We start from the raw sequence: 26,353 nt of genomic DNA, 5'->3' as shown, positions 1-26,353 counted from the left end.
AGTTTAACAGTGTCACTATCATAATAGTGGGCTTGATTCCCAGAGAGGGATGTTTTCCTTCTCCTGGATGATGAAATCTGATGCCTTGAGCCCCAATTGTAGAGATCATATCACTGAACTGTAGAGAGAGGAATTCTATGAGACAGGGAATCTTCCAGAAACCCATTGACAAAAACTCTCTCCTTGATCAAACTTTAGACAGGTTATTCTGAGTCCTCTTTTCAACTGAGCCTCATCCTTGGGCCTTTTCTTCATCCTGCTTCACCTATTTGTAGCAAAAATCATGCTAAATCAATTTAGTGAGAAACCCCCAACTCTGCCTTCAGCAAGCATCTTGTTAGTGAGTTTAGCAAGAATCCCCCTACCCTACCCTTGATGTCTCTTAGTAATTGTCTGTTCACTGACCTCTGCACTGTGCTCCTCAGCTGTAAATCCCCAGCAGCCGTTGTTGTATTTAGAGTTGCGCCTGATCACTCTCCCCTACTGCCATGGTCTTGACGCCTATCACAATAGTCCTGAATAAAGTCCTCCTTACCATTTTAATAGCATCATAATAGTTTTTCCTTCAGCACCATGAGAGTCCCTCCCTCTCCCATGGGAGCTGGGTGCTAACTGAGAAAAGGGCTCTTCCCCAGGCAAGGCATCATCACCCTTGCTGTTACACAGGCCAGAGCCCTGAGGGCCTACCTTATCTCCCTGTCTCCACATTCAATCAGCCACCACATCCAGAAACTTCTTCTTTGGGATGCGGTTCTCATATCTGCTCTGTTCATTCCCATTCTCATGTCTCATACCCTCATTGCCCCCTACCAGTCCTACCACTACCCACTCAGCACCAGAGGGATATGATATCTCCAAGCTCAGGTCTGATCATATCACTGCTCTGCTCAGAGCTCCTCGAGGTTGCCCCAAGTCGATGCTGGGTGATGGGATCTAGAAGCCTGATGGCCTTTGTGCTCCAGCCCCAGCCTCAGAGTGTCCATTCCAGCTGCTGTGAATAGTTTGCTCTGCTCCTCCCTCACAAATCTTCCATGCCCCTCTGTCTCACCACTCCTGCTGTTACCTCTGCCTAGAATGCCCATGAACTGCTCTAGGAGGTGTTCTTTGAAGCCTGCTTTGCACACTTATAGACTCCATTCCGTGTGGACCGATTCAGTGGACATGAACTTGGGCAAACTCCAGGAGATGGTGAGGGACAGGGAAGCCTGGCATGCTGCAGTCCATGGGGTCACAAAGAGTCAGACACGACTTGGTGATTGAACAACAACAGATTCTATTCTTCCCTCCCCCACAGCTCTTAGCCTGTGGGTACTCTCACAAAATACCCTTGCCTCTCATTCACCTGGAGATGCCAGTGTGTAGCCACTTCCTCTCATGTGCTTGTCCTGCAATGCATTTCTCACACCCCACTTTACAGATGAGAAAACTGGGAGGAAAAGTGACTCACCCATTCTCATGTCACCCGGGAGCCATGGAGTGGGAACATGACCCCCAGATCCCTCAGGCCCTCCTAGCCCTCTGAGATGGGGACCCGTGATGCCCCACGTGGCTGACCTGGGGTGAGAGGCGCCGGGTCCTCAGGAAGAAGCCAAGGAGGCAGCCCACGGTGACAGAGAGCACAGACAGGATGAGCAGTCCATTCCGCTTGCACACATCCCTCCCACGTGCCAGGATGGCACCCAGCACCATGGCGAGCCCAGCCTGCTGGCCCAGGGCACAGCACCATTCCATGCACGGGAGGCCAGCCCGGTCACAGGATCCTGGCTCTGGCAGGTGGTTGGTGTTGCTAAGTGCCAGTCGCCAGCCCCACAGCCATGGCCTGCGTGGCTGCCCCAGAGGAAAGCCACAATCCTATTACCAGCTGCATCATTAGGAGCTAGGAGCAGATTAGAGCCTGGGAAATTAGAGCAGGCCATGTGGTTGGGGGTTCAGACCTCAAAGCCAAGTGCTCCTCTTAAAGAGGGAAGAGGACCGGGAGCTGGTGGGAGGAACAAGAGGGACATTTGGTTGGTTTGATTTTTACCTCTGCTTCATTTCAGAAAGAACTGAAGGCAAGATAATAAGTAGCAGTAATAAGCAACAATAAACTAATAATAATAGCTACCTAGCAGAGCTAACAATCACCAACATTAAGCTTTCATTGTACACCACGTGATGTTCCAGGTGCCCATTACTTGTATTACCACACTTAATCCTAACCCTGATCTCAAAAAAGTAAGTACTGTCAGCATCATTTTACAGATGGAGCAAAGAGAGGTGGGCCAAAAGCAGGCATGTTTTGTGGCAGGCCTGTTCAAGTTGTGTTATCTGTGTGAACCATCAGGAATCATTCCAACAGCCCTAGGGTTCCAACGCTCATTTTACTGAAAGAGAGACTGAGACTCCAGGAAGCCAGAGTCCCTTGGCCACAGGCCTAGAGCTAGCAAACAGCAGAGTGGAAATCGTTGGTTTGGTTTCCACCACATGAACAAGTGGATGGGTTCACTGGTGCTTCCCAATATTGTAGGAAATGTAGGATTTTTTTGTAAATTTTTTTTAAAAGTAATTAATTTGGGGGGGGGTTGCACTGGGTCTGCATTGCCATGCATGGGCTTTCTCTAGTTGCTACAAGTGGAGGCTACTTTCTAGTTGTGGTGTACAGGCTTCCCGATGTAGTGGCTTTTCTTGTTTTGGAGGACAGTCTCTAGAGCGTGGACTTTAGTAGTTGAGGTATATAGGCTTAGTTGCCCTGTGGCATGTGGGATCTTCCTGGACCAGGGATCAAACCCATGTCCCCAGCATTGGCAGGCGGATTCTTAACCACTGAACCACCAGGGAAGCCCAGGAATGTAAGATTTGAGTCCAGTGGACCTGAGTTCAAACTTAGGCTCTTCTACCTATTGTCCTTCAGGGTGCTTTAAGCCTGAAGCTGGGAGCCCTGGAGGATCTCAGGGCTTATTATTTTTAGAGATGACAATGTCCAAGGGATCTACATTCAAGCCCCAGCTCTGCCACTTGCTAGCCATGTGATCCAGAACAGCCATTTAATCACACAGGGCCTCAGTTTCCCCAACAAAACAGACATAATAATAACCATGTACTTCCTTACGGCTGGTGCAACATTCTACTGAGAGCACATTCATGAAAGCAGGGGTGAGCTGGCAGGGAGAGGGCTCTTAGGATTATCATCTGTATTCAGCATTATAGATAAAGGTGGTTTTTGTTTGTTTGTTTTGAGGGGGATTTGTTTATTTATTGGGTTTTTTTTTTTTTGCTATTTCTTGCAGCCTGGCCTGCCCCTTAAAGCCAGAGGGAATTAACACTCTATTTCACTAGGAGTCTGTAATCTCATTAGGGGCAGTCAGGTGACAGTAGAGAGCTCGGGTCTGTGAGTCTGTGGTGGGTGGTGTGTGCACAAGTTTGCCTCCCCTCAAAAAGGTGACAGGGCCAAGGAACTGCTGGGGGTTTGAGGGGAGGGCACAGTGGTTCAGGCCCTGAAGCCTTGGGCAGAGCCCCCAACTGGGAGGGGACCCTCAGGCTCCAGTCTCAACCAGCTCTGTGACCTTGCTGTCTCTGGACCTCAGTCTTGTCCTCCATAGAATGAGAGAAACAGCCTAGGTGCTTTCTAAGGATCCCTCGGTGCCATAAGCCAACCTTCCAAATTTCTTCCCTGGTAGCTCAGTCAGTAAAGAATCTGTCTACAATGCGGGAGACCTGGGTTTGATTCCTGGGTTGGGAAGATCCCCTGGAGAAGGGAACAGCTACTCACTCCAGTATTCTGGCCTGAAGAATTCCATGGACAGGGGAGCCTGGCAGGCTATGGGGTCACAAAGAGTCAGACACGACTGAGTGACTTTCACTTTCTTTTCTTTCCAAATATATTGCTCTTTTCCAGTAACTTTAGGTGTATGGGTGTGGATACAGGTCTGAGAGTGTTTTCTCCCCTCCAACTCCTGCTCTTAAAACCAAGAATCTACTGATAACACCTTCAGCTCCAACAAATGCCTCATTTTTGAATTGCCCAGGTGATTTAGTTGCTGCATAGAAGAGAAAACATTCTGAGAAGATATTTGGATTTGCATGTCAATCAATGTGCAGTTCAGTTCAATTCAGTCGCTCAGTTGTGTACGACTCTTTGCGACTCCATGGACTGCAGCATGCCAGGCTCCCCTGTCCATCACCAGCTCCTGGAGCTTACTCAAACTCATGTCCATCGAGTCGGTGATGCCATCCAACCATCTCATCCTCTGTCATCCCCTTCTCCTCCTGCCTTCAATCTTTCTCAGCATCAGGGTCTTTTCAAATGAGTCAGTTCTTCACATCAGGTGGCCAAAATACTGGAGTTTCAGCTTCAGCATAAATCCTTCCAATGAATAGTCAGGTCTGATTTCCTTTAGGATGGACTGGTTTGATCTCCTTGCAGTCCAAGGGATTCTCAAGAGTCTTTGAACCACAGTTCAAAAGCATCAATTCGTTGGCACTCAGCTTTTTTTTTATAGTCCAACTCTTACATCCATACACGACTACTGGAAAAACCATAGCTTTGACTAGATGGACCTTTGTTGGCAAAGTAAGGTCTCTGCTTTTTAATATGCTGTCTAGGCTGGTCAATGTGCAGCCCTGGCCTTTAGCCATGAAGTAGGTGAGTCTTGCTTTCTGTTTTGGCTCCAAGACTCTAGATTCCCATGGTGCACTCACAACTATTCCCATCTCCTGTCCCTCATGCTCTGACACAACCACCTCCCAGGCTCCAGGCCTTCCTTCCCATTGCTTCCACTGTCTTCAACAGGGGAAGTTACAACTCATTTAAGCAAATATTCTTTTTTTTTTTAGATAATTAATTTACACACGTATTTTTTTATTTTTCGCTGCACTGGGTCTTTGTTGCTTTTGCAGAGGCTTTCTCTAGTTGTGGGGAGTGGGGGCTACTCTTGATTGCAGTGAGAAGGTTTCCAATTGTGATGGCTTCTGTTGTTGCAGAGCACAGGCTCTAGGGTGCGCGGGCTCAGTAGTTGTGACACATGTGCTTAGTTGCCCTCAGCATGTGAAATCTTCTTGGATCAGGGATTGAACCCATTTCTCCTGCATTGGCAGGTGGATAGTTATCCACTGGGCCACCAGGGAAGACCCAAGCAAATATTCTTATAGCACCCTCTCATGTCATTCCTCCTGGGTACTGTAGACATAGCAATGAGTTGATACAATACTTGCTCTCAGGGAGCTTATAAGGATATTGAGGTGTTGTAGGAAAGGACTTCTCACATAAGAGACTTGGATTTGATCTCTGGGTGGGGAAGATCCTCTTGAGGAGGAAATGGCTACCCACTCCAGTATTCTTGCCTGGGAGCCTGGCAGGCTACAGTCCGTAGGGTTGCAAAGAGTCAGATACGACTGAAGCAACCTAGCACGCAGGAAAAGACTAATTCACACTAAAGTATAAATGACTGATAATGAGCAAACTAGGGATATTTACAAATCAAATAGAAAGGCTCCTGGATAACAACTCTTTAAAAGCTCCCCATTGTCCACAGAATCAATTTCCTTACAATGTTACTAGATGTGCAAAAACTATAATTTGGATGAAACAAAGTTAAGCTAGTTCTTTGCTCCAGGAAGCTCAAAATCAGACTACTCAAGTTCATATCTTAGCTCTACCACTTACTAGCTGTGTGACCTTAACCTCCCTATAAAATTTCTTTACCTCTTTATAAAATAGGGATAATAAAACATTACATAGTTTATAGGGTTGTGATCAAATTCAAGTCAAATTCGGTGATGCCTGCTTAGATGTATGCTTAGAGCATTGCCTGGGTGCCCTGCAGACACTCACAGGAATTTGCTATTAGTTTTAGCAGAGCCTTTACAAAACTAGCATATGTTAAAGGAAGTCTCCACATGGGGTTACAGAAACCCAGCCCTCTTCTGGAGCTGAGAGTTCCATGAGTCTGGTGTTTGGGGAAAACACATTGGAATACTGAAACCTCAGGAAGAAGTCTCTGGTTCTGAAGTCCTCGGGAACTTGTATATGCTCACCTCTCCAGCACACCATCTCCTCCTGCTCAACATCATACCTTAGGCTCCTATAACACCAAACAACTTTGGGTTCCTGGAGCCCTGCATCTTCTCGCAGGCCTCCACATCTGTGCCCATGCTATTTCCTCTGCCTGGAATGTCTTTCTCTGTCTCCAAAGTCACAGGTCAAATGCCCCATCTTCCCTGAAGCCTTTCCTAATCACCCCAGATGTACACCCCCTTCCTTTTATTCCCACTAATTCAGGCCCTTTCACAATCACCACTGGGGATTAACTGCAGTTCCTTTTTTTTTTTTTTTTGCCACGCCACATGACTTGTAGGATTTCAGTTCCCTGACCAGGGATTGAACCTGGGCCATGGCAATGAAAGCCTGGAATCCTAACCACTAGGCCACCAGGGAAATCCTTCCAGTCCATTTTACGTGGCTTGGACAAGGAAGTAAAAATCTGTGTGAATAAAATTAAGTCTCTGTTATCATGTTATTTGAAAACACCTTGAAGGATCATCCTCAAAGTTAGACAAGGGTCTGGGGGAGCCCCAAGGGACAAGGAGTTGCCTCCAGAGCAGCGGAAACTGATGGGCAGCAGGAAGCACGGGAGATGCTTCCTGGGAGATTTGAGCCACACTGATTAAGATGCTGTGGACGGAGAACATAAACAGCGTTGTCAAAAAAAGAGCCCCGGATCACAAGGGCAGCTGTCGCACCCTGCATGAATGAGTTTGTAGTCAGGCTGGTTCTCATCACGGCAACTCTATGCAGTATGTATCATGGTAGAGAGCTGCAGAGTCCATTTATTTGCCAATTATTAATGATTCTCCAGGGCCAGCAGAGGGGCTGACTCAGCCAGGGAAGGTGTGTGTAGGAAGGCTTCTCGGAGGAGGGGTCATTTAGTCGGAGACCTGAATAAGCCAGGAGTTAACCCAGGGTAGGGAGTGTTGATCAAGGGGAAGGCAAGAGGAGAGCTTGTTCCAAAGAGGGGTCCAGGTTGGGGATATAAGAGCTGCTCCCAAAAGGGAGCCCTCAACATAGTGGGCTGAGTGGCTGGCAGGCCTGGGGGCTCACTCCTACTGTGTATCAAAGTGAGTTTAGGTTGAGCTGTCTGAACTCCCAGCTGTGTTTATGGTGATGACAGCTCTGGGTTTGTTGGCTGCTTTTCAGAGACATACCAGAGGCGCCTTCATCTCCTCCCTGACGCGTCTCCTAGCTCTCTGTAGGCTGGGCCCTTACTGGAAGGTTTTCTGTGGACATCTAACCCAGCTGGGCATGGATTCCTGTGAGCCTTAGTCACTGAGGGGCTGTCTGACCTCTGCTGAGGCTGGTCCTTTCCTGTGTTTGCCTCAGAGAATGGGGTAAAGTGATTCTCCTATGACCTTCCTTCTTCCCTGATCAGCCCCCTGTCTAGATTCCTCATCTTTAAAAATTGGCCCTAAGCACCCACAAGACCAGTTGCTGTTTGTTGAGCACCTACTGTGTGTCAGGCTCTGCCATGAGCCTCACACCAGAGGGAGCCAGTGAGCGATTCAGCCCCTCCGCAGGCATCACTGAACTGGGTCAAGTGCTGCAGGACTTGTTGGGGACAAGTGCAAGGGGAAGGGCTCAAGTTCTGGTTCTGTTCAGTCCAATGCAATAGCATTACTTACAATGAAATTAATGGGACATAAAGTTTAAAATCCAGTACTCTAAGATGTGATGAGATGTCCCAGCTCAAGAAATAAGGCAGAAAAGAAGGGGCCAATTTCAACTTTTCTCTGCCCTTTTGTTCTACCCCAGCCCTCAACAGATCGAAGGGTGTCCACCCCCACTGGGGAGGGCAATTCACTTTCTTCCATCTGCTGATCCAAATGTTAGTCTCAGCCAGAAACATTCTCCTATACACACTCAGGAATAATGCTTAGCCAGATATCAGGGCATCCTCTGATCTAGTCAAGTTGACACATAAAATTAACTATCGCAGTCCCTGAAAAGAGTTTCTGGTCACCTGGTGTATGTGGTCTTTGACAAGGACAGCTGGTGTCAAACCAGTGTTGTCATCCCTTGAGCCATTGAATCAAATAAATGGACTTCTGGCTGCACCCACATAAATATAGGACTAGATTTGTTCAAGAACACACACTTAAACTTGCTTCAGTAGAGATTTCTCCACTGGAAACAACACTAATCACTTTGTAATGAGATTAAAATGTTATGATAACAAGAATACATGTCCTGCTATACACAGGAAAAAAACGAATTCAGTCACACTAGCCATATTCCAAGGGCTTAATAGCCCCATGTGGCTAGTGGCTACCATATTGAACAGAGCAGAATATTTACAGAATATTTATGGGATCACAGAACATTCTACTAAACTTTCTAGAGTCATGATGAGCTGGATTCAAGACTCAAATCTTCCCTTGGAAGCTGTGTGACTTTGCCCAAATTGGTAAGCCTCTCTGAGCCTCTTTTCTACATTTAGAAAAGAGCTTGTGTTCTTTGCTACATCTAAAAGCCTGTGTTCTTTACATTGCATCACACTTCCACCCACTTGAATATAATAGTTGGAGCAAAGTATAAAGTTAACCCCCCAGCAAGTTCAGATTAAGTTTCCAAATCAAAGGCTCTTGTTAGCAAATAACAGGAAATTAAATCAAGCCAGTTTCAGTAAAAAAAATATTTATAAGCAAAGCTGACTTGATAATTTGTGGGTCCCAAAGCAAGATGAACATGTGTGGGTTTTTGTTCAAAAAGCAGGAAAAAAGTGCACTAAAAGTACTAAAACATGAAGCTTTTTTCTACAGTCTCTTTCTTTTCATAGTGTTTTTTAATTTGCTATTTAATGTCTTAAGTAAGTAAAAATAAAAATCTTAAATTACTACTATGAATTTTCCCGTTCATGCTTAAAGATATTTGCAATGCCAGTTTCAAAATATAAGAGTTTTTAACTAGTATGCAGAATCACCAAAATTACACAGTCTATGTGTAGTAACTTTTGCATGTATATCTATTTTGTTCTTGACCAGAACAGTGGAAACACTGGACAAAACTAATTCAACTGTGTTTCACTTCTTGACACATATACATTCTACAAGTACATTCTCTCCCTTTGGTTCACTGGTGAGTGAGGAAGGACTTAAGGAACTGTGGGGGTGGAGAGTCCACCTGCCAATTTAGGAGACATGAGTTTGACCCCTGATTTGAAAGGATCCCACATGCCTGAGATTAACTAAGCCCGTGTGCCACAACTATTGAGCCTGTGCTCTAGAGCCTGGGGGCCACAACTACTGAAGCCGCCACTCTCTAGAGCTTGTGTTTTGCAACAAGAGAAGCCGCTGCAATGAGAAGCTTATGCATCACAACTAGAGAAAAGCCCGAGCAGCAACAAAGACCCAGCCTAGACAATAAATAAATGAAATTATAAAAAAGAAGAAAAAAAATAAAAGGAACTATGGGGACTTCCCTGGCAGTCCAGTGGCTATGACTCTGAGCTCCCAATACAGGTGGCCTGGGTTCAATCCCTTACCAGGGAACTAGATTCTACATGCTGCAACTAAGACCCGGCATAGCCAAATAAGCAAATAAATTAAAAATAAATATTAAAAAAATAAAAATATGTCACCTTTGTTCTGTTCTCTATAGCGGCTGTTACCAGTTTACATCCCACCAACAGCATAGGAAGATTCCTTTAAAAAAATAAAAAAAAAACTGTGGGTAGTCCTGTCTTTTTTCTTCTGTATCATTTTCGTATAAATAGTTGGCTAACACAGTAGGAAAGGATATGTAACTAGGGAACAGTATGAAAATTCCTTAAAAAAAAAACTAGGGATAAAACTACCATATGACCCAGCAGTCCCACTATTGGACATACATCCTGAGAAAACCATAATTGAAAAAGACACATGTATGCTGCTGTTCATTGTAGCACTATTTACAATAGCCAGGATATGGAAGCTACCTAGATGTCTGTTGACAGATGAATGGATAAAGAAGTTGTGGTACATATACACAGTGGAATATTACTTGGGCATAAAAAGGAACACATTTGACTCAGTTCTACTGAGGTGGATGAACCTAGAGCCTGTTATACAGAGTGAAGTAAGGAGAAAGACTGATACCATATATTAATGCATATACATGGAATCTAGAAAGATGGTACTGATGAACCTACCTGCAGGGCAGCAGTGGAGATGCAGACATAGAAAACAGACTGGTAGACACATGAGGGGAAGGAGAGGGTGGGACGAATTGAGAGAGTAGCATTGAAACATATGTATTGCTGCTAAGTCGCTTCAGTCGTGTCCGACTCTGTGCGACCCCATAGGCGGCAGCCCACCGGGCTCCGCCGTCCCTGGGATTCTCCAGGCAAGAATGCTGGAGTGGGTTGCCATTTCCTTCTCCAGTGCATGAAAGGGAAAAGTGAAAGTGAAGTTGCTCAGTTGTATCCGACTCTTAGCGACCCCATGAACTGTAGCCTACCAGGCTCCTCCATCCACGGGATTTTCCAGGCAAGAGTACTGGAGTGGGGTGCCATTGCCTTCTCCAGAAACATATGTATTACTATATGTAAAATTAGATAGCCAGTGGAAATTTGTCATATGACATAGGGAGCTCAAATCTGGTGCTCTGTGATAACCTAAGTGGTGGGATGGGGTGGGAGGGATGGATAATAATGATAATATTATTATTATCAATATTATTATTATTACATTATTCAAGAGGAAGGGGACTTACACGTACCTGTGGCTGATTCATGTTGATATACGGTAGAAACCCACACAATAGTGTAAAGCAATTATCCTCCAATTAAAAAGAAATAAATTTTTTAAAAAAGAAAGTTACATAAGTTTCCTTGGTCGTTTGTGTTTCTTTCAATGCCACTGTCTCCTTTCTGTGTTTGTAGCAAGTTCCAGTTTAAGCAAAGGGTATTTTCTCAGCATTCCTACTTGATCGGTTGCAGACATAACGTGCTCTCCTTATACCTGCTTTGAGTCTTGCTGAATTCCCAAGCATCTCCAGTTTACCAGAATTCTGAGCTCATGGGGCATCATGTACACTGTCTGTGGGTGGAGACACCAGGGACAGTGGAGAACATTTATACTACATGCCTCTTCTCAGCTCATGTGTATGCTTCATTGTTCCATCAGACTTTTGCTTATACAACAGGTTCAAAGACAAAATTAATAAGAATTTAGAGGTGGTGATAACCGAGCATTAACCCACACATGGGGCCCTTCTGTTTCCCATGAAACCAGTCCTGCTTACAAGGCTGGATGGCAAGGCTTCCACAGAGCCCAACAGTAAGAATAGCACGGAGACGCACAGATCCTCTGAGCTAAGTGCTCGATTGTTACAGAATGCTCTTCCTTACCTGCTTTCCTTTCTGCCTGCCTGATCCACTCATTCCTTCTTCATTTATCACAAGTTTACTGAGACTTGGTGTTGGATGGTGATGGGGAGCACACACTTTGAAACCAGATAACTTGAGTTTGAATCCTGGTAATTAGACCAATAATCTGTGTGATTTTAGGCAAGTTATCCTATGTCTCAGTTTTCCCATATGAAATAAGGGGATAATAATGTTCTATCTTACAGGATTGTTACATGGACTAAATAAATTACATGTGTGAAGTAGATGGTACAGCCATCTGATCATAATAAGCACTATATACACATTCCTATTATTATTATTATTACTATGTGCCAGGCATATTCTAGGGATACAGCAATACACAGAAATAGTCAACAACCTCTGCTCTCACAGAGCTTACACTTTGGTGGTGACATCTGTGCTGCATTATTCTTTCTTTAACGGAGAAAATGTAGCATTTCCACTACTTTTGTGGTCCAGGTGGAGGAAACATGGCTACCAGTAGCTCCCTTTAACTCCAAGTTCAAAGTTCCCAGGAAAGGTTCTGATTAGCCTGGTTTGAACCAATTATCTGTGGTTAGTAGGGGCAGAGGGCAGGGTCACATTGTTTAAAATTGCTGCGTTCATGGTAACCCTGTAGATGTATGTGGTAGCAGTTAGAAAACTGCACTGGGATCTTCCCTGGTGGTCCAGGGGCTAGGACTCTTTGCTGCCAGTGCAGGGTGTCCAGGTTCGATCCCTGGTCAGGGAACTAATGCTGCTAATAAGACCCTGTGAAACTAAACAACTATATTTTAAAATAGTTTATTTAAATAAATAAAAGTGGACTAAACAGACATAGCAAAGTAGTACATCATCTTAGTCATTCAACTCTTGGCTTTCTTTTCTTGTATAAAATGTCTAACATTTTATCCCCTGTAAGGCTGCTCCAGAACTTAGTATCAGCAGGTCAACTTTCCTTATCACTCTTCTTTCTCTGATGTCTACCTCTCCCCTTTATGGCAGGAGGCATCTGGGGCCCCATCCACAGCGGGCTCAGAAAGGACTGCAGGCCACCGTCTGGTCCAAGTGACTTCTTACTCCTTCTCAGCTCACTGCTTCTCGCTTGTTTGGGCCCACAAAGCTACCAACTTAAGGAACTCACGTTCAACACCCAGGCTGAAAGCCCACAGGGAGCCCTGGACATTCTGGAACATTCTCTGAGGCCCAAAAAGAGAAAGGAACCCGGGCAAGGCCACCTGGAAACTAGGCACCAGGTCAAGAACAGAACTGGGGTCTTCCTCTCCCTACTATTCAGCCCTCCCTAAAGAATCGTTCTGCTGTTAGCTGTTATTTTGCAGTCTGTCTCCTTTATGATCTAGATTTTGCTCCATCTCCTAACCTGCATGGCAGTAACTGTGTGGACCCTTTTCTGGAATGACTCCTCCCCCACCCCACCCCAGCCTACTGATTCCTATGCAACCTGTGTCCAGGTTCTTGGTACCTGCTGCTTCTGGTGGCCAGACACTCATTTCCTTTGGGAAGGGGCTGAGGTCAGTGGTTAATGAATGGGGGAGGCAGAACGGAGGGAGAGAAGACAGCTGTCTTCAGAATCATAGTGGTCAATAACTGGGAAAAGACTGATTTAAGGCAGCTGGGACCACAGATGCTAGTGAATCAGATTAAGACATTAAACAAGGAATGGACTCAGCCTTAATTTCTGATGAAAGTCAAGGTGAGCGTGGGCCAGCGCATAGAGGCTCTGGGTAGAGGGTGAAAAAGTCAGAGGAAGGGCAAAGATTTAGGTTCTTATTCCAATACCGAGGAATGCTCTCAGGGAAGTTATCTGACCTTTCTGAGCCTCAGCTTTTTCAACTCAAAGATGACTCGTGGCTTCATGAGGCTACAGTGAGGCTGTAAGACAGGCAAGCACAGTGGTGAGGAGCATGGCTTTGGTGTCAGACAGACCTGAATGTAAACTGAGGCCCATTTTTAAGTAGCCATGTGACTTCTTAGGCATGTTGCCTGACTGCTCGGAATCTCTATTTCCTCAACTATGAAACGAGGATATTAATTATACATATATCTCATAGGGTTTGGGGATGTTTCAATAGAATCTTACATGAATAATAATTAATACAGAGACTTGGCATGTAGTAACTGCTCATTAAATGGTTGCAAGGTATAGCAACCCCAAGGAAGAAAGCTTAAGCTTAAAAAGAGCAATTTATTCAAAACCTCTTGAACCTTCCCTCCTCCTTACCACATCCCTATTTCAATATTCCACAGCAATTTTGGAACCTGACAACCATAAATGTTTATGGATGGAATAGGCTATCTGAAGGTAGTAAATTCCTTGTTCCCAGACAAAAGCCAACAAAAGCTAGGAAATGTCTTGGAGGGCACATGGCAGAAGGGATTCAACTGATGGAGTGAAGGGAGAAGGGCTCTGGGTTATAGCCATCAGCAGTCTTTTCCAGACCCTCTCTCACACTGCCCACCCACCCCTAGGTCTAGGGAGGGTGGTGACCACTGAAAATTCTCATTTGGACAACACTAAAGAAAATCCTGCTGAGAATTGGCTGTCCAGAAAGTCCACTATAAACAGGTCTCTCTGCATCATCACACATGCCTGTGTTTGGATTTCATATTTGTACAGTAGGGGACTAGTCGTACGAGAGAAAATGGCGCAGACAGCTGGCCAGTGGCCTCCTTCAGTGAAAGCCTGGCCAAAGAGGGGTCTTCAGTGATCACTGAGAATCTCCAGGCCAGAGATAAGCCTTCTCAGGAGCAGAAATGAGAAGCTCAGGGAAGCAGTTCACAAACCTCACCTCCTGGGCCTTCTCAGATACCCAGACCAGATACCAGGGGTGGGCACAACCACAGACTGGTCGTCTGATCAAGTGGTTCTCTGCTTGGGGAGGGAGACGTATAGAATAGTCCCTTGAGGTGTATGGCACAACCTCTGAAGGAGGTTTTGCTTTAAAACCCATACTCAATAATTTCACTTTTGACAAATAAACACAAATCCCCTTTTCTTTTACTCTATGAACCACAGAGTAAAGCTCAACAAAAATGTCTTGACTAGTGGAGCTGTTTCTACCTAACCCCACTGGCCAAGAAATCCCAAAACATTGTGGGAGAGAGAATGTTCCCCTGGAAGGTCCACATCATTGTCTCTAGGGACGTGAAACTTCTGTTCCTCCAAAGTGAGTATGTATTCAAAAGAGTCAAGTAACTCTGAACTAGAACAAGCAATGTTTTACAGAGGAGGGGAGTAATGACAGCAAAGGAAAGGAATTTACCCAAGGTCAGAAGTGGCTTTGATTAACTGAGTTACAATTAAACCTCATCTTTTCTCATTAAGTCCAGGATTCCTTAGTGCATTGATTGAGATGAATGTGGCACTCAAAGACAATATAAGCAATGGTGTTTAGAATCTTTAGTCATTAGATCAAGGCAAGAAGTCAAGGTTGGGGTTGGCTCCTGTTGGGGTCAGCAGGTTGGCTCAGCTACTTAGCTCCTGAGTAGTGTGAATTACATCCAAATTCTTAACAAGGGGCAAGTTTGCTCTAGCTCTTGTGCTTCCCCATCAAGCTATGATCAGTAAAATCTAATGATGCCATAATTAAGAACATAAGTCCTAACCATCTCTCTTGTTGACTATTTAAAGAGGAGTTTTTATTTTATTTTCTTCCCAAAGTAACCACTTTCCTAACTTCGTGTTTTATCATTCCACTTCTTTTCTTTATGGGTTTCCTTGGTGGCTCAGGTGATAGAGAATCTGCCTGCTATGCATAGATTTGAATTTATTATTTAGTTTTACCTACTTTTGAATTTGTGTAGATGTATGCCATCGAATTTTTTTCACTTAACATCATGCTCTACAGATTCAGTGTTATTGAGTGTAGCTACAATTTATTTTTTCTGTTATGTAATATTCCATAGTATGAATGGAATATTTTTTACTTACATATTGTGGATGGACATTTGTGTTTTGCCTAAGTTTTGCCTATTATGAACAATGCCATTGTAAACATTCTTAACTACAACTGCAAGTGGGGAAGATTCTCTCTAGGTTACATACATAGCAATGGAATTATTAGGTCATAGGTTATGCATATGTTAAACTTTACTAGGTAATGCCACCTGTTTCCAAATTACTTTTACCAATTGATACATTCATTCACAGTCTATGAAAGTTCCTTTGCTCCACAGGCACACCAACATTTGGTATTGATTAATTTTTAACTCTTGCCACTCTGGGAGGTATGAAATAGTACTACATTATGGTACATATTTGCATCATCGTTACTGAAATGAAACATATTTTAATGTGTTTGTGAGCCATCTGTGTTTCCTTTTCAGTGAATTTTCTATTCTTTTGCCCATTTTTAATTGGGTTGTTTATTTTTTCTTATTGATTTATAGATCTTCTTTATATAATCTAGATATTAACTCTTTATCATTTCTATGTATTTCCCTATTTATGACTTATCTATGATATTTTTAGATAAACAAAGCTTATAACTATTAACATAATTTAATGTATCAGTCTTTTTCTTTATTATTTGTCTGTCTTGTTTTAAAAATATACATCTTCTTGAATAAAATTTCTCTGTTATCTAAATTTCTAAGAATTGTGTACTTTTACTTTACTCATATAGGTCTAACCAATCTGGTTAAAGACTGATTTAAGAGTCTATCATGTTTTAATAAACTACATGAAAAAACTATAAAAAACACAACTAGTGGCAGCTAAACAATATGCTACTAAATAACCAATGGATCACTGAAGAAATCAAAGAGGAAATTAAAAAAATCCTAGAGAAAAATGAAAATGAAAGCACAACAGCCCAAACCTACAAGATGCAGCAAAAGCCATTCTAAGAGGGAAGTTTACAGCAATACAATCTTACCACAAGATACCAAAAAAATCTCAAATAAACAACTTGACCTTACACCTAAAACAACTAGAGAAAGAACAAACCAAACCTAAAGTTAGTAGAAGGGAAGAAATCATAAAGATCAGAGCAGAAATAAATGACATAGAGACAAAGAAAACAACTGCAAAGATCAATGAAACTAAAAGCTGGTTCTTTGGAAAGAAACAAAACTGATAAACCTTTAGCCAGACTCATCAAGAAAAAAAGGAAGAAGACTCAGATGAATAAAATTAGAAATGAGAAAGAAGTTATAGTTGACTCCAGAGAAATACAGAGGATCATAAGAGACTACTATGAGAAACTGGATGCCAATAAAAAGGACAATCTGGAAGAAATGGACAAATTCTTAGAAAAGTACAGTCTCCCAAGACTGAACCAGGAAGAAATAGAAAATATGAACAGACCAGTTACAAGCACTGAAATTGAAACTATGTTTAAAAAACTTCCAACAAAGAAAAGTCCAGGACATGATGGAATTCTATCAAATGCAAAGAAGAGCTAACACTTTTCATTCTGAAACGGTTTCAAAAAATTGCAGAGGAAGGGAAACTTTCAAACTGAGTCTATGAAGCCATCTTCACCCTGATACCAAAACCAGACATGGATACCACACACACACAAAATTACAGACCAATATCATTGATGAACATAGATGCAGAAATCCCCAACAAAATACTAGCAAACAGAATTCAGCAATAGATTAAAAAGATCATACACCAAGATCCAGTGGGGTTCATCCCAGGAATGCAAGGATTTTCCAATATGCACAAACCAATTACTGTGATACACCACATAATAAATTGAAGAATAAAAATCATATGGTCATCTCAAACAAAAAGAAGACTATCATGTTTTGCTTAAGATTAGCTAATTGTCTCAGTACCACATGTTGAAAAATCTATCTTTTCACTGAAATGAAATAAATTATACTGCTCTGCAGTAAAATTAATGCCACTCTGTCTTAATTACTATAAATTTATGGTAATTTCTGATACTTTGCCAGGCAAGTCTCTTTTTCTTCCTTTTCAGGAATGTAATAGTTTTCAACAGAGGCACAAAAACAATTTAGGGAAAAAATTTGTCAATTTCCAGGAAAAAAAATGTGATTTTTATTATAATTACAAGGAAATTCTCAATTTGACAGATTTGATATGTTTATGATATTGAATCTTCCAATTCATGAACATAATATATCATTCCATTTATTTAGAACTTGTTTCTGTCAACAAAAACTTAATCAGTCAATCTAAAAAAGAAATGGGAAATTTTATTCAAGCAAATTTGAGGATTATAACCTGGGAAGAGCATCTCAGAAAGCTCTGAGAACTGTTCCACGCATTAGAACTCAAGGAACAGTTATATAAGTTTTTGAGACAGAGAACTGTATATCAAACAATATATGTAGGGCTTCCCTGGTGGCTCAAATAGTAAAGAATCCTCCTGCAATGCAGAGACCTGGGTTCGATCCCTGGATTGGGAAGATTCCCTGGAGGAGGGCATGGCAACACCATCCAGCATCCTGGTCAGAGGAGCCTGACAGGCTACAGGGTTTTTTTTGGCCATTCTGTGCAGAATGTGGGATCTTACTTCCCCAACTAGGGTGTGCCCACTGCAGTGGAAGCACAGAATCTTAACCACTGGACCACCAGGAAAGCCCAAAATGACATATTATTGACAATTTACATAATCCAGATCTAAGCATCACCGTGGTAGGTCATGTGACCTCTTACAAGCTCAAGAAGGAATGTTTTCTTTTAAGTTGTATTGTTGATGCTGGGGAAAAAGTTGCTCTTTATGGCTGAGCAGGTATTCCCGCTGATGGAGGAGGTTTGGTCAATGCATAACGCAGATGCACGATGAACAGTGAGGGGAGAGATGAGGTCAAAGGGAAGAGAGGAATATTTTACATTTAAATGTTTCTTGTCTTGATAGCAAATATTAATTTTATTTCACAGTTCAATAGTTTTATCATTTTTCTCCATGTGTTAAAAAGATGTTCTTACATACTTTATATTTGTTGATGATATTGTAAATAATATCCTGTTTTATTGAATTTTCTACTGTTTCTGGTGGCTAGAAATACAGCAGATTTTTGTTCCTGGATTTTGTATCTTGTTCACTACCAAATTCTTTTTGAGGTATTCCATGTAGACAAGCATATGATCAGCAAATAATGTTAGCTTTGCTTTATCCATTTCAATCCTTAAACATTTTATACTTTTTTCCACTTACTGCCATGGTTAAGACCTCCAGTACAAAGTTGAATGAAAAAATCATGATTTGGGGGCATCTATGTCTTATTCCTGATCTTAGAGGGAAATGTTTTCAAAATTGTATCGTTAATATTGCTATTGTTATAGTTTTTTGGTAGATAATCTTTTTCAGATTCTTTCTCTTTTATTCCTCACTTAATAAAAGGATTTTCTATTTGTTTTGCTTTTGCAAGTATATTTTTTATTTTCCCAGCATAAGTTTTCCTATTTATCTTTCTGTTATTTTTTTTAAAGCTCTATTCAGGTATAATTTACATGACATATGATTCACCCATTTAAAGGATGCAATTCGATGTTTTTTTAGCAAATTTACTGAGTGTGTAATCATCACAATTCAATTTTAGAAGATTTCCATAATCCCCCAAAGACCCCTCATGTCCATTTTTAGTCAATCCTCAATCCTTAAGCACAACACCATACCACTTCCCATATCCACAGTTTTACCTTTTGTGGATGTATTACATAAATGGAGCCATAAAATATGTGATCTTTTTTCATTTGACTTTTTTCGCTTAGCATAATATTTCTGAAATTCATCCATGATTGTAGCCTGTATCAATGGTTCATTCTTCTTACTGATGACATATTATATTGCATGGATAGAGCATGTTTTATTTTTTCCCACTCATCAGTTAATGGACATTTGTATTGTTTCCACTTTTTGACTTTTATGAATAATGTTGCTATGAACTTTCCTGTACAAGTGCTTTTGTGGACACGTTTTCATTTATTTTGAGTGGATGTCTATGAGTCAAATTACTAGGTTGTTAAACATAAATTTATATACAAACTTTTTAAGAGACTGCCAAATTATTTTCCAGAGTGAATACATTATTTTACATTCCTGTCAGCAAACAATGAGGATTCCAATTTCTGCTCATTCCTTCCCGCATTTATTGTCGGTCTTTTTGATTATAGTCATCCTAATGGGTATGAAGTGGTATCACCTTGTGGTTTTAATTTGCATTTTCCTAATGACTAGTGATGATAAGCATCTTTTAATGTGCTTATTAGCTATTCATACATGTCCTTTGGTGAAATGTCTATTCGAATTTTTTGTCTATCTAAAAATTGGGTTGTTTCCCTTATTGAGTTTAAAAGTTCTCTATATTTTCAACACAAGACCTCTAAGAGGTCTAAGACCTCTAAGACCTCACAAAAATTATGACTTACAAATATTTTCTCTCAGTTTGTGGTTTATCTTTTCATTTGCTTAGTAGTGTCTTTCAAGGTATAAATTTTTAAAATAATTTTATTTATTTTTATTTTTGGCTGTTCTGGGTCTTTGTTGGTTTTCATGGGCTTTCTCTAGTTGCAGGGACTACTCTTCATTGTCATGCACAAGCTTCTCATTGCAGTGGCTTCTCTTGCTGTGGAGCACGGGCTTTAGGCACAAGGGCTCAGTATTTGTAGCACACAGGTCAGTAGTTGTGGTATGCAGGCTTAGTTGCTGTGCAGCATGTGGAATCTTCCTGTTGGGTTTTTTTTTTAAATCAGATTTGTTAGTCACTCAGTCGTATCTGACTCTTTGATATCCCATGGACTGCAGCCCACCAGGCTACTCTGTCCATAGAATTCTCCTGGCAAAAATGCTGGAGTGGGTAGTCATTCCCTTCTCCAGGGGATCTTTCCGACCCAGGGATGGAACCTGGGTCTTCTGCATTGCAGGCATATTCTTTACCATCTGAGCCATGAGGGAGGCCCACGTACCAGGGATCAAACCCTTGTTCCCTGCATTAGCAGGCTGATTCTTATCCACTGTGCCACCAGGGAAGTCCTAAACTACATTTTTTTTTTAAGATTTTTATTATGTATTTTACTCTTTTCTTTTCTTTTCTGGCTGTGCTCTGTGGCTTTTGGGATCTTGGTTCCCCCACCAGGGACTGAATCTGGGCCCTTGGCAGTGAAAGCACAGAGTCCTAACACCTGGACCACCGGGAAATTCCCCTAACTTTTTCATTGTCAAATTTATCGATTTTTTTCTTTTATGGATTTTTATCAATTTTTTTCTTTAGTGTCACATCTAAGAACTCTTTGCCTAATCCAAAGTCAAGAAAATTTCCTCCTATGTTTTTTCTAAAAGTTTTATAGTTTTAACTCAAATTTTGGTCGATGGTTCCCTTTGAATGAATTTTTGTGTGAGTTAAGGGTATAAATTAATTTTTCTGCATGTGAATATCCAAGTTTTCTGGCACCATTTGTTGAAAAAGCTTGTTATTGTTTTCTAATAACCCTACTGTGAACAGAGAAGGAGGATCTATAAAAGTAATCTTTGGTGTTTGTAGAGATGCTTTATGACCCAGCGATTGATTTTTATAAACGTCCAACATGTGCCTATGAAGAATACATATTCTGTAAATGATGAGTACAGTGTTATATATGTATATATATATATAAAATCAAACTTGAGAATACATTAATTCAAATCTTCATCTGTATCCATTTTCATGTCTGTTTGACCCAGGGCAGTTACTGATGGATGTTAAAATCTACTGATGCAGATTTGCCTTTTTTTTCTTGTCCGTTTGATTTGTAATGTATATATTTTAAGGCTGTGTGGTTAAGTTTCACACAAGTTTTCCTTATGATTTCATCATTTTATCACTATGTAGGGACCCTCTTTATCGCTATCAATATTTTTTTGCCTTCAAGTCTATGTTGTCTGATATTGATATCTTGCAGTGAGACAACCCAGGAACTGTATATGTGGAAGGATTTGCTCTGGTGGAGTAATAAATACTGCCTAAAACATAGTTCTGATCTTTCCACAGTACCTTCCCTCTCTTTCCCTCCCAGCCAGGCTCACATCCTTGTATTAATCTAAGGACATCTTCGCTGAACAGGCAGCATCTTCTCCTTGGGGTGTCAGAGATAACCAACAATTTTTAACAGGTTATTCAAATCAAGTGTTTGGAGTACAAAGAAATGTAAACATAATAGAGAAAGAAGGTTCTGTCTTTCAAATCTGGACAGACCTAGGAAACTTACTTATGTAAATAGATGTACATACCAGAGGAATGCAAAATGTTTTGGGTTCTAGATTTCTTTTCTAAGGCCCATTATCTCCACAAATGTGTAAAGCACTGCCAGTTTCTCCTGCAGTCTGACATGGACTCAACAGAAGGCAAGGACAGCCATATTTTAACAGACTCTGAAACAATCGGCCAGGTCCAGTAAATAAGGGTGAGGCTTTCTCTCTGCCTAGAGGTCATCCCCTTCACCCAAGGAGAGGACACCTCCTCTTCACCATTGGTTGATTCAGAGTAACTTTCTTGGGTTAAAACAGGAGACACCTGCATCCTAAGAGAATGAAAGTCTTGGTTTCAATCAACACACCAAAAGAAAGTCCACTTATTTTTTAAAAAATATTTATTTATTTATTTGGCTGTGCTGGGTCTTAGTTGAGGCATGTGGGAGCTAGATCGGTGACCAGAGATTGAACCTGGACCCTGCATTGGGAGAGCAGAAACTTAGCCAACTGAACCAGGAGGGAAGTCCTGAAAGCCCATTTATTCAGCACTTCTTCTGTGCGGCATCCTTGACATACATGATTTCATCTAATCTGTACAACAACCCCATAAGGAAATATTGTGATCATTATTTCACAAATGAGAACACTTAGACCTAAATAGACTGATTTTCCAATAGATACTCAGCTAGTAAGTAGCAGAGCCAGGATTTAAAACCCAGTACTTCTTACCTTCCTAGTCACAGGAGAAACCAGAGAACCAGGCTTTTGTAGAGAAGAGTTTTCTATCCACATAGAGCAGCCAGGAGAGGGGGCAGGAGGAAGGGAAGGTGGTTGTGGCCACCTTCCCTCCCACTCCCTTCTGAGCCCTAGTGCTTGGTATAGCAGGACAACAAGTGGGCACAGTGGGTCCACGGGTGACCCAGACCTAGGTGTCAATCCTCCTCCAGCACCCTACCAACTGAATGACATTGGGGAGTCACTTAACTGCCCAGGAGCCCATCAGTAACTAGTGGAACTGATAATAGTTCCTTGTTTGGAGGGCAACTGTGAGCATGAAACAGCATTATACACGAAGAGCACTTGTGTTCCAACTGTGTCTCCTTAGGTTATGTATTTGTCTATTTGGCGTCCATTCATCACAGGGCCAATTACATTAACTATATTTTCTTGTATTCTTGATGCTCTGGCATTTAGGGCTTTTACAGATCAAGGAAGAGATTGCCCCTCCCAGGGCTGGCTGATTCTGAGAGATAATGAGCATGCCTTTCTGAGTCTATACCCCCTTAAACACCTTTTTATCTAACTCTTAAGCTTGAAGCCAATATACTCCTGGCCCTAAAGCATCCCAGATTCAGGTACCAGGCAACTAGAGACCACGCTTACTGCCCAAAGCCCGCCAGAATTATCCTAATTGTTTACCATGCCCTGCCTTGACTTCACTGAAAAAGTGAAAGTTACCCTGTTGTGTGTAACTGCCAGGCTCCTCTGTCCATGGGATCTCCCAGGCAAGACTACTGAAGTGGGTTGCCTTTTCTTTCTCCAGGGGATCTTTCCGACCCAGGGATTGAACCCAGGTCTCCTGCATTGCAGGCAGATTCTTTACTGTCTGAGCCACTCCAATTAAGACTGCTCTAGACTTTTCCCTTGCTCCTTTCTGTCTCCTGACTGACACTAGTACTATCCCCTGTGGCTGCATGGAACCCTTCTCTGGGATCATGAGCATTATTAACTTCTTCCTTTCAAGCCTTATTCTCTTTCCTCCCATAGCCACAGTGACTTTACCATCTCATATCTAACATGGACATTCTTACAACAGCCTAGCAGTTTGCAGCCTGTAGTAAACATTCAATAACTGTTACTTATTACTTTTACAGTATTCTAGAGCAACTTCTTATTAATTATGTGACCATAAACAAGTCCCTTTCTTTTCTGTCCTCAATTTCCTCAGGCTACCAGTGGAGATTCATGATAACTGCAACCTCAGTGGAATGGTTTTGAAGATCAGATATGTAAAATGTAAATATTAGTCTATTTTCTCTTTTCTTTTTTTTAATGTCTCCTTCTAGAAGCTTCACAGAAAGAGAGATTTTCTTGAGCTCATAGTAGGTTTCACAGGCTAGCAATCACCTACTTTTCATCTGCTGCTTCTGGTTCCTCCCAGGACCACTGTGCACAGGGGCTGAGATCCAGAAGTGACAAGGCCCTCAGCTTGGGGCCCCACCCCAGGGAGCTGGCTATGGCCTGAGCTTCAGAGAAGGGGTACATAGAAGGAAGCCAGACCAAGAGAAGGGCATGTGCATAGATGTGGACACTTACAGACATGATGCACTCAATTAAGCCACCTTCTCCATGACTGATCAATTAGTAAATCGTTCTCAAGTATTTAGGGAGTGCTGTGTGGGACCTGGTCTCTGCCTTCAGAGCTTAGCACTAAGCTGCAGACATAAAACGTACCAACCTGCTTATGAACCTATAAGCATTCCAGGATTTCACTTGTAAATCAGTGACTGGTTCTCACAATAAGTTGTTCTTTGGGGGGATAAAAAAATTATACACTGTACTATGTGAGATTTCCAGGTGGCGCTAGTGGTAAACAACTTGCCTGCCAATGCTGAAGACATAAGAGAGGTGGGTTCGATCCCTGGGTCAGGAAGATCCCCTGGAGGAGGGCATGGCAACTCAACGCCAGTATTCTTGACTGGAGAATCCTAGAGAGGAGCCTGGCAGGCTACAGTCCATACGGTCGCATAGAGTCAGACACGACTGAATTGACTTAGAATGCATGTACATACTATGTATTACATTTCTGTCCCCATCCATGGAAAAGTATTTATTTAATATATTATTCCGTATAACATCTTAAGGAAAAACCTGAATGAACATTTTGGCCAATTCAATATATATAATTACATATAGTGATATATCTTTGTAGTAAAAGTTGTAGGAAAAATAAGCAGCTCATTATGTAAATGTTTGTAGTATCACATAATGAACATAAGTTTGTAGATACTACATAATGTTTGTACACAAAGTAGATACTACATAAATATTTGTAGACAAAATAGTTGTCTACAAAATATTGTAGACAAAAAACTAACTTGTTTTTGGTCTCAGTTGCTTTCCTTAAGACTTGGCCACTTGCTTCTGATAGGTCCTGGTGAGCCTTGCAATTGATTTTGAATGTTACAAAATTCAGATTTTCAAGAACTAAATTTTAGGTAGAAAACAATTATTAAAATTAAAAACAAAACTAAAAAAAAAAAAACAAAACACCAAAACTCCATAACTTCAAAAGGAAAGTGACAAACTGGAAAAAATTATCTGCAACTCATATCACAGAGGACTTGTTATTCAGTCACTAAGTTGCATCTGACTCTTTGAGACCCTATGGACTGCAGCACACCAGGCTTTCCTGTCCTTCACCATTTCCTGGAGTTGGCTCAAACTCATGTCCATTGAGTCACTGATGCCATCCAACTGTCTCATCCTCTGTTATTCCCCTTCTCCTCCTGCCCTCAGTCTTTCCCAGCATCAGGGTCTTTTCCAATGAGTCAGCTCTTTGCATCAGGTGGCCAAAGTATTAGAGCTTCAGGATCAGTCCTCCCAAGGAATAATTATGGCTGATGTCCTTTAGGATTGACTGGTCTGATCTCCTTGCTGTCCAAGAGACTCTCAAGAGTCTTCTCCAGCACCACAGTTTGAAAGCATCAATTCTTCAGGGCTCAGCTTTCTTTATGATCCAACTCTCATATCCCTACATGACTACTGGAAAAACCACAGCTTTGACTAGACAGACCTTTGTTGGCAAACTGATGTCTCTGCTTTTTAATATGCTGTCTAGGTTTGTGATACTTTTTCTTCCAAGGAGCAAACATTTTTTAATTTCATTGCTGCAGTCACCATCTGCAGTGATTTTGGAGCCCAAGAAAATAACATCTGTCACTGTTTCCATTTTTCCCTCGTCTATTTGCCATGAAGTGATGGGACCCAATACCACAATCTTCGTTTTTTTAATGTTGAGTCTTAAGCCAGCTTTTCACTTTTGTCTTTCACCTTCATCAAGAGACTCTTTAGCTCCTCTTCACTTTCTGCCATTAGGGTGGTATCATCTGCATATCTGTAGCTGTTGATATTTCTCCTGGCAATCTTAATTCCAGCTTGTGATTCACCCAGCCCAGTGTTACTCATGATGTACTCTGCATAAAAGTTAAATAAGCAGGGTGACAATATACAGCCTTGACGTACTCCTTTCCCAATTTGGAACCAGTCCCTTGTTCCATGTCCAGTTCTAACTGTTGCTTCTTGACTTGCATATGGGTTTCTCAGGAGGCAGGTCAGGTGGTCTGGTATGCCCATCTCTTTCAGAATTTTCCACAATTTGTTGTAATCCACACAGCCAAAGTTTTTAGCATACTCAATGAAGCAGAGTAATGTTTTTTTCTGAAATTCTCTTGCTTTTTCTATGATCCAAGGGATGTTGGCAACTTGATCTCTGGTTCCTCTGCCTTTTCTAAATCCAGCTCATACATCTAGAAGTTCTCAGTTCACACACTATTGAAGCCTAGCTTGAAGGATTTTGAGCATTACTTTGCTAGCATGTGAAACGAGTGCAATTGTCCAGTAGTTTGAACATTCTTTGGCATTGCCCTTTTTTGGGATTGAAATGAAAACTGACCTTTTCCAGTCCTGTGGCCACTGCTGAGTTTTTCCAAATTTGTTGGTATATTGAGTACAAAGGATTAATCCCCTGATATGAAAAAATCTTCTCGAAATAAAGGAGAACAAGAACATTGATCTAATAGAAAGAGATGGGCAAAAGACAAGAAT

General features: G+C 41.8%; 1 protein-coding gene across 3 annotated transcripts in view; it reads right to left on the bottom strand.

Moving 5' to 3' along the window:
- Positions 1–26,353, bottom strand: part of SLC1A7 (solute carrier family 1 member 7) — a 100,007-nt gene that overhangs the window by 48,842 nt on the left and 24,812 nt on the right. Inside the window, exon 3 of one of the 3 annotated variants that reach the window (XM_081485267.1) lies at positions 9,609–9,672. Coding sequence is in view for 2 of the 3 variants with exons in the window: in XM_081485266.1 (XP_081341392.1) it covers positions 1,555–1,731 (177 nt within the window). In the remaining variant the exon portion in view is untranslated. Of the gene's footprint in view, positions 1–1,554; positions 1,732–9,608; positions 9,673–26,353 lie in introns of those variants that run through there. The other 2 variants (XM_081485266.1, XM_081485265.1) reach the window with 2 other exon arrangements.

Source organism: Giraffa tippelskirchi, chromosome 5, assembly GCF_054371585.1.
Source record: "Giraffa tippelskirchi isolate mGirTip1 chromosome 5, T2T-mGirTip1v1.2.pri, whole genome shotgun sequence".
Classification (NCBI taxonomy): Eukaryota; Metazoa; Chordata; class Mammalia; order Artiodactyla; family Giraffidae; genus Giraffa; species Giraffa tippelskirchi.
Note: the sequence above shows the minus strand (reverse complement) of the source record. Positions and strands in the feature narration are given on the sequence as shown.